General features: G+C 41.3%; 1 protein-coding gene across 1 annotated transcript; it reads left to right on the top strand.

Annotated features, from left to right (window-relative positions):
- Positions 1-1,478: 1,478 nt before the first annotated feature.
- Positions 1,479-17,777, top strand: LOC306927188 (uncharacterized protein; the record flags this gene model as incomplete). The annotated part of the gene is made up of 10 exons (XM_079506875.1): positions 1,479-1,497; positions 2,738-2,870; positions 7,546-7,688; positions 7,785-7,880; positions 10,027-10,068; positions 10,157-10,228; positions 10,375-10,413; positions 10,728-10,820; positions 15,964-15,995; positions 17,709-17,777. Exons 3-10 carry the CDS (start codon positions 7,559-7,561, stop codon positions 17,775-17,777), a joined length of 573 nt encoding a protein of 190 aa, XP_079363001.1. The 5' UTR covers positions 1,479-1,497; positions 2,738-2,870; positions 7,546-7,558.
- Between the last annotated feature and the right edge of the window lie 1,307 nt (positions 17,778-19,084).

Genomic DNA, 19,084 nt, shown 5'->3' with positions numbered 1-19,084 from the left:
TATTTCCACAAGATTTTTAGCTTTACATTGTTTTGTTGTAGTGTGAGCTAATTAAGCTAAACGTTTGATTCTAAACCAGAATCAAACTTCTTTTAATTCCAAAGACCCCATAATGCTGAGAGTACAAATGGTACAAAATGCACAAGAGTTATTTCTGCAGTGAACTACAGCAGTGGTTCCCAAACCTTTTCATGTCAAGGACCCCCAAATTGACATTAATTTGCCCGCGGACCCCCATTTGAAAAGATATGCCAAGGACCCCCATGAGAGAAGGCTCTAGCAGTGATTCTCAACCTGTTTAATTTCCAGGACCCCCAGTCTACGGACCCCCATTTAATGGCATGTCTATCTCTGACCCCCAATTTATATTGTAAAATCAATGTTGATGTAACTCTTGAGAGTGTACAAATGGAACGGGTCCATTTGGTTCAATTTGTACACTCTCAGAGTTACGACCCATAAGGGTCCATTTTGTTCCTAACTATCATTTAGCTGGGGACCCCCGGAATGCCCTCAAGGACCCATGGGGGTCCCCGGACCACACTTTGGGAACCACTGAACTACAGAGTTTGTTCCATTTTGAACCAACAAGAAACCCTAGTTATGCTTTCCTTTTACTGTTCAGTCAGTGTATTTACTGTAACTGTTCAGTGATTAAACAGAGGAAATGGCTTAATTATACTTGGTATTGTAATACCATCAATACAAACAATCATGTAATCTAAGCATCTTTTTCCTATTTTTCAGACCCGATATGGCAGGAAAAGGTAAGATCTCTGGCATTATGTATATAGTAATATGTATTACCTGTAATGCCATGAAAGTGTAATGGGAATAGACCAGAGATTAAAATAGGGTGCATTTTGCGTCCCAAAACGCAGTTTATAGTTAAGGGATGGAATAAAACTACCTCTGCATCCACGGGATGCACTACTGTACTCGGCATGTACAGTAAAAAATAATACACATAAAAAACCCGCTATATTTTGCTAACTTTAATTGTAATAAGAATTTCTTCTTCTGTTTTCTACATGAATATAACCACATTATAACCATATAAAATGAAATGGGAGTTAAATGCTGCAATTTGCAAAATATGACTCGTTGAAGTGGGACTCATAAAATGTCCCTGGGACTCATCTAAAAGACCATCCCTGCATCCAGGGACTCATTACATTGAAAACATATTTACATCCTCCATTTCAGAGGAGCAGAAAGTGGTCTTAACGGCCTGCTTTCAAGCTGGCATGACTAGTGCTTCAGCCACTTTACTGCAGGATGCAGCTCAGAGGACTGGGTTGGAGGTTGGCATTATAAAAGTAAGTTTCCTTAGGCTACATTAGATAACATTAATGTGTACATATAAATTCTGCATTCCCAACGGTCTTCTTATTTATTTATTTATTTGTTTATTTTTAATTTTGGCTGTTGTCTTCCTGTTGTCTTGTCACGATGCTGAGTAAGGCCCATTTGGCCTTTGCTGTCTGTTCGTCAGAGGTAAATAAATCTTGTGAAAAGGTTATTGAGTGCTAGCATCTTCTTCTTTATATCCTTTTGGCTGTCCCCTTTCAGCGGTCACCGCATGGAATCATCTGCCTCCTTTTCACCCTATCCTCCACCCCTCTTGTCCTCTTTCTTAATTATTTTCCCCTGACACCCTTTCCAGGGTATAGGCTGTCAACAAGAGACCTCCTGCGTTCTGTGCTATGCCTGGAGATCCCGGCGCTAGGTGTTTTTTCGGCCACCCTCTGTTTCTCTTCCTTTGAGGGTTCCAAGTCAGAGCCTGTCTGGTGGTGTTTGACGTTGGTTTGCGTAGTGTGTGCCCAATCCAACTCCATCTTCTTTGCCCAATTGCTGGTAGTTGTTTGGTCTTTGTAGGTCCTTATTGCTGATCTTGTCTGGCCAGAGGATTCTTTTGAGATATTTATTGATGAAGGTTTGCACTTTATTGTTGTGTTCTAGTTATCCATGTCTTTGCCCCTATTTTTGCCCCTCTATTTTTGTTTGTTGCTGTATCTCTCTAGTGCGCCAGATGTTATTGAGAAGTAGGAATAATGTTCTTGCCTTGCCTATCTAGCTTTCGTGTCTGCATCCGCACCACCCTGGTTGCTGATGATACTCCCCAAGTAGGTGAAGGACTGTACTTCTTCTAGCGTGCCATCCCCTAGAATGATTGGCTCAGTGCTGGTGCTATTTATCCTCAAGAATTTAGTTTCTCCCTTGTGGATGAAGAGTCCTACTTGTGAGGAAGTCTCTGCGAGTGTTTTTTTTAAATTATTATTTCTTGGTACTATGTGAGAGTAATCCCATGTCATCTTCAAAGTCATCTAGCGGTGTCTACAAAATCCACTGAATTCCATTATTTCTTTGTTCTGTGTCTTTTCTCATTATCCAGTCAACTGCAACTGACTACGTCAATAAATCTCAATTTTGGATTTCCTCTACACCTCCTGCCTGGCAGTTCTAACCTCATTACCCTGGATCGCACCACCGTCTTGTACACTTTGCCATTCATTGTTGCTGATAAGCTCCACTTTTCCACCCATTCCAACTGCTTGCACCCATTTCTTCACCTCTTTTCCATACGCCATTGTTCTCAAATATTGACCCTAAATACTTAAAATCCTCCACTTTCTTCAGATTCACTTTGTGTAACCTCACCGTTTCACCTGTGGTGTATTTGATTTGGAGTCATTATCAGTATTAATTTATTTAATTACGTTTTGTGTCTTTTCAGAACTGGATCCGAAATTACAAAAGGGTCCTAAGACCTCCAACACCAGGTTCCCCAAAGCCTCCAAAGCACAAGTTGCTTTTCACAAAAGGCAGCTCCGGCTACAACCTTTTTCTTGGGGAGGAACTACACACTGGTGAGACAATAAGCCTTTTAACTGTCGGGTGTATTGCAGGCAGCATATCATGGCATAAACCTTTTAGAATTATTGTTCACTTTTTAGGGATTATTCGTAGGGATTGAGAAATAATGCTTTGTCTTCATTTCAGAACTATTTAATTGATTAAGAAGTATGCTTGTTTAATTTGTATTAATTACTAGTATTAGTACACATATTGCACTGCTTGCTTATGTGTGTTGTCAGTTTTCCTTTGTTGAAAATGTAAGATGCACAACTTGTCGTGTAGGGCCGCGCAATAAAACCAAATAATATGTCAGTATTTGTTATTAATGTGAATCTTAATATATGAAATAAATTGTGTAAATAAATTCAATCAATACAGCATTTTAAACCAGGAAGATGGCACTTATCCCATATTAGAATATTACAGTATTTAGAATATTATATCTAGAGTAACTGTAGTGAGACACCGTAAATTGCCCAGCCTTTTACTTTGGCCATAGGCACTTCATTCAATCATTGTATTGATAAGAAAATTGAACTGTTTCCTGTAATGTTGCCTTGCTTATATTTCTTAGTTACCTTGTCTGTGTTCAAATCTACATTATATTGAGACTCAACTGTTGTGCTTCTATATGTCAAACTAACATGTACTAACATGTGAACTAACACTCCATAATCATCCAAAAATGTGCCCTTTCCCTCCATTCGCAGGCAATAGCAATAGTATGATAGATGCAGTGTCTAAGTGGTCATCCTTAGATGATGCCACAAAGGGACTGTACCAGCAGAGGGCTGTGGCTGTAAATGCTGCACAGCCCGGAATACCCCTTAGCCCTGCAGACAGGCAGCGGAAAATCACTAAACACCTGAAGCAGATCGACTTAGAGGTTTGGGAGGAACATAAGAGATGTCTGCTTACTGATACGTCTGGGGAAATATAAATTCTTTGAATAGGCTAGGACTTGCTTTGAAAAGAGCCTGGGGCAGAAACCTTGGATTTTAAAAATGTCCTAAATCATGACATCATCACAATAATGTCATGCATGCAACATTGGGTTTCAGAAATATTTAATATTTAATCCTTGGCTCTGCAAAGCATTTTTTTGTTTTAGGCCTTACATTTCCATTGAATTATCATTATACTTCAAGTAGCATGTGACATGTCAAACTAGGGGGGTTTCAAGATTCTGAATCCATTGCAAGCATTAGTTTTGCATAAAAAACACTAAAAATGCCGTCATCACAAATGTGATGAGGTCAGTACATTTGGCCAAGTGGCTATGGCCGAATTTAGCCCAATGAGTATTTTCGTGCAAAACGAATGCTTGGAATGGATTCAGCATCATGAAAACCCCCTCGTTTGACATGTCACATGCTGCTTAAAGTATAATGAAATTTGTAATTGTTTGCCTTATATTGGTTTATAAAGGTACCCCAACTTTCAGCAGCTGTCACAAAGTTTCCCTAGGGAGTTTCGTTGGAACACATTTTTCTGTGATAGTAGACACCTTTATGAACACATCTGTGAAGAAAGCTAGTGGTAAGCATTTCTTTTTGCAGATTTGCCACAACTTAAGCTAATTTTACCTAACTACTAGGCTTTAACCGATACGCGCTGTGGTTGGCAAGTACACTGTGACCGGCACTTCAGTGCCAGACTAAATCTAAATACAGAGGCGATTCTTCCTAAACGCAGACTACGCAGGCTGCGTAGGGCCCCCGCCGCCCCCGAATTCACAAAAGGCCCCTGCTCGCCCTGCGCAAAGTCGGCAAAGAGCGTGCTACGTTATTTGCGTACCGACGTTACGCAAGGAACGGTGAGCACAGGGCGGGCGGAGCCGTGGGGGCCTTTTTACGTTATTTGCGCAGTGAGTGTAACGCTGCTCAGAATGGTGAAATCTTCCGCCAACAGCGTACCTTAGTGATCAGAATCAAGGACAGGCCTATCGTAGTAGACATTTCCACCACGCGGAAACGCCCCCCTTTCAAAGTGTTATTTTGCTTCGGTGTCGTTTCGGACGGACGGGAGAGTAGCATATAAAAGACAACAACAACAACAACAACACAGATCTCACGGAACTCATCTTCAATCATGAAGCGTCTTTATCCTTCAGGAAATGATAAAAAGTTAAAGAAAAAGCGTAAGGATGAACTGCGGAAAGAGCAATCAGGTAAATAAACATGCCAACTTGCAGACTGACTTGCAGTGTCCTGTCCTGTGAATGTTGCGGTTTGTTGTTGTTGTGTTTACAGGCTGAGCCACGCTGGTGGCTAGGATAGTACTGCTGCTGCTTGCTGCAGTTTGTAATCAATAATCATCTCTTTTATCATGACATGGACCATGTCATGATAAAGAGTGAGTGGTGACTCGCTGTAGTCTCACTCTGTGACTAGCTGTGCAGTCTGATTTGTGCTCTTATTAAACGCATCAAATTCGTAGTTTTGTTGTTGTTGCTCAGTATTGAAATATAAATAATTTAAATTGCAAAGGAATAATTAAGAATTTGAATAAGTGTGTGTGTGTGTGTGTGTGTGTGTGTGTGTGGGGGGGGGGGGGGTGTGTATATATATATATACAATTGAGTTATATATAATTTTCTTTTTTTTATCCTTGTGTTTGTATCTATAATTTCCAGGGGCTATGCTTAAGTTTGTGACTAAAGCCACAACACAGCCTGCATCAGATACAAGTGATTCAGATTTGAGCGATGTAGGGGCAGCCACAGCCAGTACCTCTACCAGCACAACCAGAGGTGCACAGCAGCACAGAGTGTAGAGGCACAGTCTGATGTGAGTGAAGAGGCAGTGTCTGATGTGAGAGTGGAGGCAGAGTCTGATGTGAGTGAACTTGAAGAGGCAGAGTCTGATGTGAGAGTGGAGGCAGAGTCTGATGTGAGTGAACTTGAAGAGGCAGAGTCTGATGTGAGAGTGGACTCAGTGGAGGCAGAGTCTGATGTGAGTGAACTTGAAGAGGCAGAGTCTGATGTGAGAGTGGAGGCAGAGTCTGATGTGAGTGAACTTGAAGAGGCAGAGTCTGATGTGAGAGTGGAGGCAGAGTCTGATGTGAGTGAACTTGAAGAGGCAGAGTCTGATGTGAGTGAAGAGGCAGAGGCAGATGTGAGTGTAGAGGCAGCCACGGCCACTGCATCAGATCTAAGCAGACCAGTTGTTGCTCCACCAACTGACCCAGCAGATTGGCCCCCAGTCTTAACGGATGTTATGAGGACTGAGTTAGTGCGCAGTGGTCCATTCAATCCAGGACCAGATTTTTCTTACCCCAGAGACGAAAAAGAGCCAAAAAGAGCTTTCCATAAAGGCTTATCACAGAGACGGCTGGCAAATGGGGAACAGGTGATCAGGAGTTGGCTTTCATACTCCACAAAAAAAAATGCTGTGTATTGTTTTTGCTGTAAGCTCTTTTCTACAAAAGACTACAACATAATAAAGCAGGGCGTGAATGACTGGTCAAATATCAATGCTGTTCTGCAAAGCCATGAGGGTAGTTCTGAACACACAAGTAGTATGATTAAGTGGAGAGAACTTGATCTACGCCTACGTCGTGGACAGACGCTTGACCATATTCAAATGACACTTTTGGAGGCTGAAAGAAAGAGATGGCGAGATGTCCTTACACGGCTCATATGTATTACCCAGTCTCTGGCTGAGACAGACAGACAGACAGACAGACAGACAGACAGACAGACAGACAGACAGACAGACAGACAGACAGACAGACAGACAGACAGACAGACAGACAATGTTTATACCTTAGACGTTTGTCTACTTAAAGTTTCAAAACCCCCCATTTTTTCATGAGGGGCCCCCTTGCTACAATCATGCTTAGGGCCCCTTGGAGGCCAGAATCGGCACTGTCTAAATATAAGATTTAAAACTTTCTGTAATTCTAGTAGGACTAACACATAATTGCCCAGACTCTAATTCAACAAATATGGTGAAAGCAAACATTCTTTGTTCTGTACTTATACATGCATTTGTATCGTACTAAACACTGAAGTCCTTAAACCAGAAACCTAACCTCACAGAAACTATAACTAATACCCTTAATCTTAATCCTAACTCTAACCACTATGAATTTAATTACCTGCTAACATGGTTTGTGGGAGGCGTAGGCCGGGGACGTAGGTCAACACACGTCCATGTCTGTGGGCTCAATCAACTCTTTTTAGAATTCTGTGTGTGCGTTTTGAACTGGAAAACACATGAAAGTGTCATATGTGTTTCCAGTTCAAATATGCTCCTGAGTCAATGCAACTAAATTATGGGTAAATGCATCTGAGCATAAAACAGATATGTAACCTTCTGAAAACGTGGTACTGTAGTTAGGCACAGAGCCAATAGTTTTTATTTATGCTGTACTTTGTATGCCATCACTAACTTTAACATTAATTCCTCCCTAAATAATAGACAATAGTTGAATATAATCAGAAAGTAGTTTTCAGATATCGATTAACCATTTAAACCCCACCATTCATATTCTGTGAAAACCTATGCAGAAAATAGTTTTACCAATGTTTAAATCTTACACGTAATACAAACAATTTATTATAAGCCAGGGGTTATTTCAAACGCATGCTAAGGTTCTCCGTAACCTCAATCTGTGTAACATGTTTTAAGCCATTTTGCTATATTTGATATTTTGTTATGATTTCATGTGATTTCATTAAAGGTGTCCGGGCTGAATGCTGTGGGTGTGGAGGTGGTCGTGCTGGCCTTTGACCGGCAGAATAAAGCCCTGGAGGTGTACACGAGCACTACGAAGGGAGGCATGGCGTTCCTCAACTCGCGATGATTTTGCAGTATATTGTAAAGGTTGGTAGAGATATACATTCACACATATTAACCAAAAATGATGAGGGAGTTGGTTCATTTCTTATTTTTGTCTTTCTTCTCCATTGCATTTCCTAGGAGATAGATTTTCGGCTCCTCCACAGCCTTCGAGCTCAAAAGCTCAGAAGAGTGAGCTCACTAAGAAAGTGACTGAACTTTTCAGACAAAAATACAGTAAGTATGTCTCAATACGACTTTGAATTAATCTTTTACCTATCCTGAGATGGGCTTAATGGGCTTTATGTATGGGTGTCTAATGTGTTTAATGCATTGCAAGCAATCAGGGATCAAACTTGTTGAAAGTGAAAGCTCCAAATTCAGCTTATAATTATTATTATTTAACTTTTGTGTCAGTATCTCAGTACAGTACAGTATCTCAAAATAACCACAGCATAAGAAAATAGCTCCTCTAAACTAGTTCTAGTTCAGCGATTAATGAGCTCTCGTTGAGCCACACATGCATGGCAAGATGCCAAAGTTTATAAACTGATGAAGTTGTATCTGAGTGAAGTACCCCTTTATAAAGTAAGAATTTTAACCAATCTGTATTGTTTTGTATTTTGGTGCTAGTTATTGTTTTTTAAGGGCCCTCCTATGCCCAGCTTTGTGTGTCTGTGTGTACCCCATAGTGATGATTTTATTGGCTGAGGGCTTACAAAGTGACGATAAAAAGTGAGGACACCAACAGTGATTGTCTGGAATGTGATGATGATGATAAGAGCGTCCCTCACTTATTTCATTTATTTATGGAGAAGACTGTTTGAATGCAGTCAACAATCACAGAGTCATTATATCATCGTCTGAGTGATTATCTGCCATTGTTTATATGCAAAATATTGTGTATGTTTACATTTTTTTATGGTATCTGTGTCATTTAGAGGACGCTGGGGGTAAGGGCTTGCTACCCTACCAAAAAGCAAAGGAGATATTGGCTGTGAAAGGGCTTCCTGCTGGCATAGACCTCAGGAAGGCAAACCATTATGGCGTTGAACAGCTGAGGGGAATTGTAAATGCTGCTATTTATTTTGAACTAGGTAAGTGATCTTGAAAATTCTAGACATCATAAACTTCAACCCTGAAACAAACTATAGTACTGCCATATCCTCAGGGTACACATTTCACAGAATGTTTATCATGGGCATACAGTACTGTCACGCTGCAAAACTAGAAAGAAGTAAGAACTTGTCAAGTAGGTTTTACTTGCTGAGGAGACATTGCTATTTCAGTATTTTGTATGTTGTGTTTTAGTTGACTTGTTTTTGTGTCAGTGTAAGACTTATTTCTGCATCAGTGGTAAAAGTCTAAACCTATATTGCAGTGGGGACATTCTTTTTATTTTGTCTTTGTAGTAAACCAGTGTGCAGAGGAGCCCATAGAGACTCCTGATTCTCCTATGGCAGTGCCCACACCTGTCAACGGTCAATCTTTATGTAGGGATTTATCATGGTCTACTCTACAGTATACTAAGTTGAATGTTTGATTTAGTTATGTTAACATTTTGCTGTGTAACGAAGCATCTGCTGCTGTAAGCAGATGAAGTACTTATAAGTCTGTAGATATGGAAAGCACTGAGGATGGTCAGTCCTAAAAAGTAATTTAACATGCCTATACTGGTACAGAAGCATTATACACTGATGTTGAGTAAAAATGCATTATGAGCTTCTGGCTTTTCCAGTGACTGCTTAGTTTAATATAGGCCTCTGTGTCCTAGTGTTCATCTTTCATTGCAAACACATAACTAAACTAAACTAAAATATGGGGTATGTGGGTGGCTGCATAGGTCTAGAGCAGCGTGTACAGCTTCATATTTCCAAACATTCAAAGTGCAGAGGTGGGAGAGAAGCTGTCTGCGATTGGGAGCTTGTGTGATCCATATCGACAGTTGGCTCATAAGGATAATTCAATATGAATACCATGGTCCCTATTTTTTACCTTATCTCTACACGTTCTACTATGTTGGAAAAACCTTTTAGAATACTTAAAATAGCCAGCTGATCCACATCGACACTTTGTGAGCTTGTAGATCATTTGTTAAACTAACAGATAACATAGACGAAAGCAAGGGCTCACAACTCACTTTGTAATGCTCCAGATAATTTTTCACAAACACAGCCAGAACACAGCCAGGACATACAACGTTTTGACCAGTATTATGGTCTTTCTCATGTATGAGAATGATATGATATAAGTATAACTCTTAAAAACGTAGTGTTGGCATTTGGCACAAAGTCATGTTCGTGCCAACATGTTGGCACGTACATTGTCGCCTTTTGTACTGATTATAAATTCAAAATCAATACTCCGATTTTTCTTTTTCCAGCTGGCCAGTGTTCTTCAAATGAGGAAAGCTCAGATATGGATGGTTAGTATTGAGTATAAGTAAACATTTCTTGATCAATAAAATATTTTTGTATTGTATTGTATTATATATTTTGTATTATCTGGAATAGGTCCACTTCCTAATTTTGAGGAACTGGGGGATGAGGACAGATTACAGGCGTTGGAGAACTTTGTATATACAGGTATGTTCATTTAACCACTTGAACCCTGTTCTGTGGTGTAGAGAGATTGCTCTCGAATCGTTTATTTGTATCTGGGAACTTCTTATAAGCCCTACTGTGTTACCATTCTCTTCTTCAATTTATTTCTGATTTTTTTTATTCTTCAGCTCCAGAAACCGCAACTGTAGGGGTACTGACTATGGATGGTAAGTATTCAGATAAATTAATTTTAATTTCTTGTACAGAAACAAACGGTATCCTTAATTTCAGTTGTATTAGCAAATGAATAGAACATGTGTTAAATGGTCTACACTTTTATTCAATTTCAATCTCACACTTTTATTCAATTTCAATCTTAAATGGCAAGGAAAACCAATAAGGACAGAATGTATTGATCCTGCCCCTGGCCTAAATATTTTATTTTATAATAAAGGGAAGGATTTAAAACTATTTTTAATACACCTTAAAATGCAGTTTTCAGTTGCTGATTTTTTTTTACAATGCTTTATCTGTCTTTCAGATCCAGGATCCACAAAGAGAAAATCAGAGCAGAACAGCGCTGCCCCTGCAAAGAAGCTGAAGGCAGCATCCTCACTGCTGACAGCTGTCAAAGGTCAGTCCTTAAACCATTTGGACTTCTTTCTATGAGTTCAATTCTAAAGACACTATTATGTCATCAGATGGGTGGGCCATGTGCATTTTCACAGCTGCATGTTTATTGTTTATTATAATGATCAATCAATTGATTTGTGGCTTCCTATGCCAGTTCATGTCTTAATGGTTAAGATAAATAGGTTATTTATCTTGTCTTTATTACACGGCTTGGTTGAATGCTTGGTTCTGCTTGGTCAATCGCTGAATTTAGTGGGTTGGGATATAATTCACTCGTGTCAGTGGTTAATCACTCGGTCTGTGAATTATCTCCCAACAACGACCACCTAGACAGACATTATCCCTTACATAGTCGGTAGCCATTTAATCCAGATGTTTGATAGATTAGATAATATTCTGAGTAACCATCAACATAACCATAGCCGTCCAGGCACCTTGGCTGGTAATCCAGTCTGGCAGTGTGCTGCGGGTTCGACTCCAGATCTCGACGGCCTTTACTGCATGTCAGGGCCTGGGCCTGGTGAGAGCAGGAGTGGACCTGGTGAGACGTAGGAGGGGCCCGGACAGGAGTCAACCCACAGAGCCTATAGTCCTTCCATGCGCCAGAATGGTACCTCCCAGTCCCGGCAGAGTAGTTTAGGAGGAACGGCTTGTGTGGCCCTGGTTTTTCCCTAATGGGACTGATCGAGGGTAGCTACTGGGACGTAAGTCGGGACTTGATCACCCCGGCTGGGTCACCTGAGTGAGGGGTATGATGTTGGGAGACCAGAAACCCTGATGACCTTGGGATACATCACTGAGGATACGTCCCAGGTGCATCCATGCGATGTATTATTATTTTTTATATATATATATATATATATTTTGTGTTTGATTATTTAATATTATTGTGTTAATTGTTGCTCCCCTTTGGTTATTTTTCATTGTTTACCATTAAATGTATTTGTCTTTCAGTTGATTTTTGTGTTGAAAATTATTTTAGAATGGTTTAAGCCAGGGATACAGAAATATCCCAAATGCAGTGTTTCAGCGTGCAAAAGTATGCATGGAATTTAGATTATTACACTGTAATAGCCCATATCAATTTATGAAGAATATTCAAAGTTGAGAGAAAAGAGCGTTATAGCGTTATACATATATAAGGTAACAAGCAACATGAAGCTTAAATAGCCATATCAATGTGTGTAGGCTACATTTAGTTTAATGCACCTAATGGGGACAATGAAATGTTTTACACCATTACAAGATTATTACAACATATGTTATGTACAAGGGAGTGGTAGACTGAGTTTGGGGTATGGTAAACATATAACGGGTCCAGGGTGCTCCTCAGGGTTGAGGAGACAAGACAAAGTGACCACAACCAAGCCCTCACACATTCTGTTCTTGGATTGACTACCATTTTACTTTGTCACATGTGCACTAGAGCAATTGGTTGACCACTGACCAGGCAGCCTCAATGTCCTACCAAATAAACTTGGTAAAGTTATTATGATTATTGGCATGAGACCATTTGACACACTACATGTAATAATTCATTCATGGCCATCTCTGAAGTCGTTGAAGCCTGCACTTTAACTGAATAACTTCACCTGAAAACTCTGGCAGTTCACCCTGCCACTGAGACTGAAGTTAACAAACAGGGTTTGAATTAGCAGAGAATGAGATTTGTTTGACATTATTTATTGTGTATTTGTTGATTGATAATTGATTGTTGACTTCATTGAAGGGAGCAACTACTGTGGGGTATGGGGAACATGCCAACAGTGGGAGGGTTTGTTTAAAGAACTCTTTAATCATATTATGTGGATAATTTATAGTATTATGTGACACTAAAATGTATGTTATGAATTGTGATGTCTCTGGACATTGGGAATGCACTGGTATGATTGTGGAATCAATCCAGGGTTGGTTTGGTCCATGGGAGGGGCCTAGCCTTTATAAGGAGCACCTGCCACTGCCCGGGCAATCAATGTAGGATTGCACAGGGTGCAGAGCAGACCTAGATAGAGCCAACCTGGCCAGTGGGCTGTATATACTTATTTTTTGTATGCTGTTTGTTGGAACGACCCTTTCATGTGAACTCTGCAAGGTGAATAAAAACATATTTTTCAGTACTTTTCACTATTTTTGAGCTGGTTCAGTGCCATTTTTGGGCCCACACTACCTTCATAAAGTGTGACAAACTCGCAGCAACAAGATTACAAAGGCTTGTGACGCTTGTGGGAAGTGTTTTGCCAAACCATTCTATAAACCACCCTACATGAGTGAGGAGCCACACGGGAGAGAAGCGCTTCTTTCTTTCTTTAACCTTTAGGAAGTCAGTTGAGAGCAAGCTCTCTTTTTCAATAACACCCTGATTACAGTAACACGTAACATACAATATAGACACAAATACATTACAGGATAAGAAGCAATTCAGAGTGAACAAGTACAGCTAGATCTCAAATGGGTCCTTACAAGTCTTTTAAAACGTTCAAGTGAAATCAAGTTCAGTTTTAAGATTGATTGTAGACAGTTCCACATGTGAGGTGCATAGTAATGAAAGGCTGCTTCAGATGCAACATGTGTAATAACCCTATTGTGATCATGTCAAGTCCTGTACTACAGCATTCCCAATCTTTCTGTAGGTGTCATCCTGTTAAAAGTGCAAACTGACTCAACATGAAGCATCACACACCAGACCCTGGCTCAGTCGCCCACATTAAATATTTTATGTCCTACAATTCAGAAGCTTGCTGGTAGCATGTTCATCCGAGTTGATGATTTGTAGAGCATGTACAATAGCATTCATGTTTAACACACATCCAGGGGCTTCCGTTGGGCACAAGACATTTAGAAGAAAGGATTCTACAGTTGCTAAGAAGTAACTGAGCTAAGAACAGGTAAAATGCACAATAAAGCTCAGATAATTAAACATGAATCTACATTCATTTGTTAATAGTAGGGCATGTGTCATTATAGGTGCTTCAGGGAAAATAGCAGATTTACTAGCTTAGTTTTAGGTGGTAAAGTGGTTCTAGGACCCATGTTTTAATTTGCATGCGTCCCAAACTTCCAAATATAAGAATCACCTGTGCATGACAGGCAAAGATCCCTGTTCCGTCAAACTCCTGGAACATGGCAGGTCATTACAGTAAGGCCTAGGCCTGATGTGTGATGATTGCAATCATGTTAAAGAAGTTTTACACAACAGGTTATTGAAGCTGTCCCTTTGGCACAGTACAAGGTGAGAAGGGCTTTTGTTGTCAGTGTGGTTTCTTATGGTAAGCCACAACTATTGGCAGTTCAATGCATGTGGTTGCCAGAGACACACAGTTGTTTTCACTGAACATTATAGTTTGGGAGATACACTTTTTTTGTTCTGTTGGTCCACTCACAGTTTTAGCCACACACACACACACACACACACACACACACACACACACACACACACACACACACACACACACACACACACACACACACACACACACACACACACACACGTGTATGACACACACCATATATCAAATTATCAAATCGACCGGCTTCATCTGGAGTGGTGGTACCATTTTGGTAAGTGATATGCTATTTAGTTTTATGGGAAATCCCTATATGGGCAATCTATATGACATATGTGCATAAAAAGACACAAACATATCACTCATGCCATCAGTGTCTGATATCTACACTGTCAAGACAGACAGACACTGTGCATGTGTCCACTGTGTCCTGTATGTATTCAGTGCAATACTATTGTAATTACAACATTTATTCCTAACTTATGAATGCTTTGTGTGGAAATTTGAAATTCCACAGATGGCAGCTGCAGGCCAATTAGGTGTGGAATGCTTCTTGTCAATGCCACTATAATGCCTTAGGAGGACACAGGCTGGGGCGCTAACCCATACTGCTCACCCGGGTGCATGCCGTCTACATTCCAGCTGTCACCCGTTTCTCAGGTGGTCACCAGACTATACCTGGTTGTCACATAGTCTATTCCTATGAGTCACTATAAATAGAAGAACTATAACAAAAAAAACATTGCATGGATGCACCTGGGACGTATCCTCAGTGATGTATCCTGAGGTCAACAGGGTTTCGGGTCTACCAACATCATGCCCCTCACTCAGGTGACCCAGCCGGGGTGATCAAGTCCCGCCTTATGTCCCAGTAGCTACCCTCAATGAGTCCCACTATAGGGCAAAACCAGGGCCACACAATCCGTTGGAACTACTCCAGAACTACTCTGGTACGCTTCTGGTGCATGGAAGGACTAGGCTCTGTGGGTTGCCTCCTGTCCGGGCCCCTCCTACGTCTCACCAGGTCCACTCCTGCTCTCACCAGGCCCAGGACCTGTGCGTTGCACCAGAGTCCCCGCACCAGACACTTCATTCAGGAGTGGTGGACAATGGTTCAGACACAGGGCGATACGTCGTATCGCCCTGTGTCTGTCTGGGACACCCCCACCCTTTAGCTGCAGGATTTATTTTCTCTTCTCTTTAAGATCGACTGGGTGTTCAGGAGGGCGTACAGTACGTGGGCTTCTGCCTCCATGGCAGTGCTGGTGGCAATTAGCCTGGCTAATAAGCCAGACTAATATCACACAACACTGTCGCGGTATATCAGTCTGGGCTGGCTCCACTTGGATTTCATTTCCCGGGGAACATTTTCTCTTCGACGCAATTGGTCAGAGCTACTGTCAGTCAAAGGTCTCAAGCATTGAACGTCACTGTACCAAAGCCCGCCCATATTGCATACCGTGTCCCGATTGGTCCGACCTGTTCTCGATTGTAGGAAAGAGGCGTGCTACTGAGCCTCGCCAGACCGAAACCGCTGGTAGGCAACTTTTTTTTGCCAACGGCTGATTCGGTCTGGTTTATTAACCAGGCTAGGTGGCAATGGCTGCCGTTTAAAAAAAACATGGAGTTCTCATTGAAGATTGCATCACCTTTGCAGCCATAATTCTTTATGGCATAAGATGCACCTTCAGACACCTTTTCCAACAGCTGAAACATAGGTAAAATATTTAGGTTTATGTATACAAGAACACTTATCAATATATGCTGCAATTGATTAACTAACTTAATATACCTCTTCAATCAGGGTAACCTTCAGACAGGTGTGCCCATCAGTGACTGCGCATACCCTGTTCTTGGTAGTAAGGCCTGGCTTGCACAAGTCTTTACGCTATGTGAGAACTCTCATTTGAGCACTTTAGTGACCTCCTTTGTCACAATACATTTTAACATGAGGGGTATTGGCTTGGTATATGGGCTCTGAGTTCGACTGTTTGTCAATATGGCCTGGATTGACATGCAAGAAAATGGAAAACATTAATTGACATGTAAAGTATTAATTTCCACCTTAAAATAAACACCAATTGAAAATGAAAAAGAAAAAACAAGTAGAACTTACTTTCTTTCTTTCAAGTCTTTGACAGACCTCTGACAAATATGTTTGGTGTGTTCTGTTAGAATGCACTGATTACTGATGGACCCAACATTAGGCTTCTGAACGTCGTATGGTAAATGTAATTGTAGTCACAGTAACCTACAGAACATCGTATGGTAAATGTAATTGTAGTCACAGTAACCTACAGAACATCGTATGGTAAATGTAATTGTAGTCACAGTAACCTACAGGTGTCTGTTGTTACGACGGCGTGAAGAAATGAATGGATGTGTTGAAGAAAACCTTTTTTGATTTGATCTTTATTTATCTTGAACATAAAAAGTACAAATAACAGTACATCAACACAATATCAATCACATCATTTTTTTTGTTCAAGAAGGGACAGAGAGAAGCAATGCTTATATTGTCCGGCCCCCTTCTTACCTTTACATATATTGTCAAACAATATATTATAATACAAAACAATGTATATAATAATGAAATAAAAAATAATAAAACCATTTTATTACATACAGTAATTGTAAATCCATTTTATTAAAAGTAATAATTTAACTAAGTAATAATCTATAGTAAAGAATAAAAATACATCACATTTAATACGGGTTGTTATGCCGCTCGATGTTAAATGCAACGTGGACAGGCGATCCTGGTCGTGAACGTGCATCACCGTTTTACCATGTAGTTGTGTTTGATCAACACATGATTCAACAAAATAATCTACACAATCGCAAACAATACAATAATACAATATAGATAAATTCATACACAGTAAAAGTCATAGTATACACTTAATTCAAATGAATGTACACAAGTTAATTGTCCTTTTTTAATTACTTTTTCCAACACTGCATGTAGGTGTATTTCTTCATCTAATCATTTTCTGTGGATCAGTTAAATGATAATTACTTACATGGAGCAATGACATTTGGTCTCGCAATGATTCTTCTCCTTGTGTGGAGTTGGCCTCCACACATTTTTGTTGGTGAGGTCATTTTTAATCAACAAAAAATGTGAAAACACGAATGTCTCAGTGTGTGTGTGTACCAGCTACTACTGTGATTCTGACTGCGTACAGATTATTTACGCGGGTAACTTCAAAATACCGGATTACGTGGTTACATTACCTTATGTTATGGAGAGACATGAAGACTCCTGTTACGGAACAAACAATATGCTTTTGCCTGTTAGTTAAGTCATCTTAGGAACACATGTTGAGCAATTTCAAATGTATCAGTGTGTCAGGCACGCACGCACATGCACTTACTTGCTTATGGCTGTCCATCGATTTCGATGATGACGTTGCTCCAAGCGTGGGTTATTGAGGGGGGTTGCGACGGTGCCATTGCATGTGGCTATGCAGGCCAATGTGTGAGCCGTATGAATTGCCACATGTGGGGCAGATGAAATCCTCAGATGAGGGGAGGTCCCCTGCAGCACGCTGGTGTCGCTGTATGCACTTCTGTGTTCTCCTCTCCGTGGTCTGCTCATGGAGGTGTGCGATGCCCTCATGGCTGATGGTGGCGATCAGCAGCCAGGTCTTCCAGTGCAGAGGGTTGGATAGCACAGCACTTCAGGAGGGTCTTTATGTGGTCCTTGTAGCGTTTCCGTTGTCCCCCGGGAGGATGTGTTGTTGTGAGATTTTGGTGAAGGCCTGGAGGCGCCAGATGTTAAAAAGACTGCCATCCAGCCGGAACTGTATGTGGATGCCATCTGTGGGTTCCAGAGCTTGGTGTGAGAGGAGAGTGACTGCTGAGAGGAAGAGGTTGAATATGACAGGGGCTAGGACACAGCCTTGCCTGACCCCCACTTTCACATTGAAAGAGGGGGATTGCTGGCCTCCAACGCGAACGCAAGCTTTCATTCCATCGTGCAGTTGTTTTAGGGTGTTGAGGAACTTCGGCGGAACCCCCAGCCTTCCCAACAAGTCCCAAAGGAGATTCCGATTTACGGTGTCAAACGCCTTGGACAGGTCGATTAAGGCGATGTACAGGTCCTGGTGGTGTTCCCGGGCCTTTTCTTGTACCTGCCTGGCTACAAAGACCATGTCACTAGTGCTGCGATCTCTTCTGAACCCACACTGAGATTCAGGCAGGATGTTCTCAGAGATGTGAGACACTAAGCGAGAGAGCATGACCCGGGCAAGTACTTTTCCAGCAACCGAGAGCAGGGAGATTCCTCCTATTTCCACAGTCGGCTTTGTCACCTTTACTCTTATAAATGGTGATGATGGTAGCATCCTTCCATTCCTGGGGGATGGTTTCAGTTGACCATATGGTGTTGATCATTTGGTGCAGCCGACGGGTGAGGAGGTAGCCACCATGCTTCAGGACCTCAGCTGGGATTCCGTCGGGGCCTGAGCTCTTTTTTTTAGGCCCTTGATGGCTTTGCGTACCTCAGCGAAGCTAGGCGGGGAGTCCAGGTGATCAACAGGGGGTATGGTTGGGAAGTTTGCAAAAATGTCTTGGTCAGAGGGGTTTTCGGAGTTGAGGAGGGTGTTAAAATGCTCAACCCATCTGTTCAGGATCTGGGGTGTATCCTTGAAGAGGGTGACTCCGTCTGCCGATCTGACTGGGGTTGTTTTTCCTCTGTGGACCATATATGGATTTGATGGCATCATAGAATCCATGGGAGTTGTTGGTATCAGCATAGAGTTGGATCTCTCTAGCCTTCTTGATCCACCAGTCATTTTCCATGGCTCTGAGGGTGCGCTGGACTCTGATGGAGGAGAGTCACGTCTTAGTGTGCGGATGTTCCATGACGCTACCGTGAAGGGTATTTTGGTTCTCTTATAATTTTGTTTTCGACCGCAAGAAGGGATGGCCCGGCAGCTGCGGTAAGCTGCCCGGACGAAGCGGAAAAGGCCATTTT

This window comes from Electrona antarctica (genome assembly GCF_951216825.1).
Source record: "Electrona antarctica genome assembly, chromosome: 1".
Classification (NCBI taxonomy): domain Eukaryota; kingdom Metazoa; phylum Chordata; class Actinopteri; order Myctophiformes; family Myctophidae; genus Electrona; species Electrona antarctica.
Note: the sequence above shows the minus strand (reverse complement) of the source record. Positions and strands in the feature narration are given on the sequence as shown.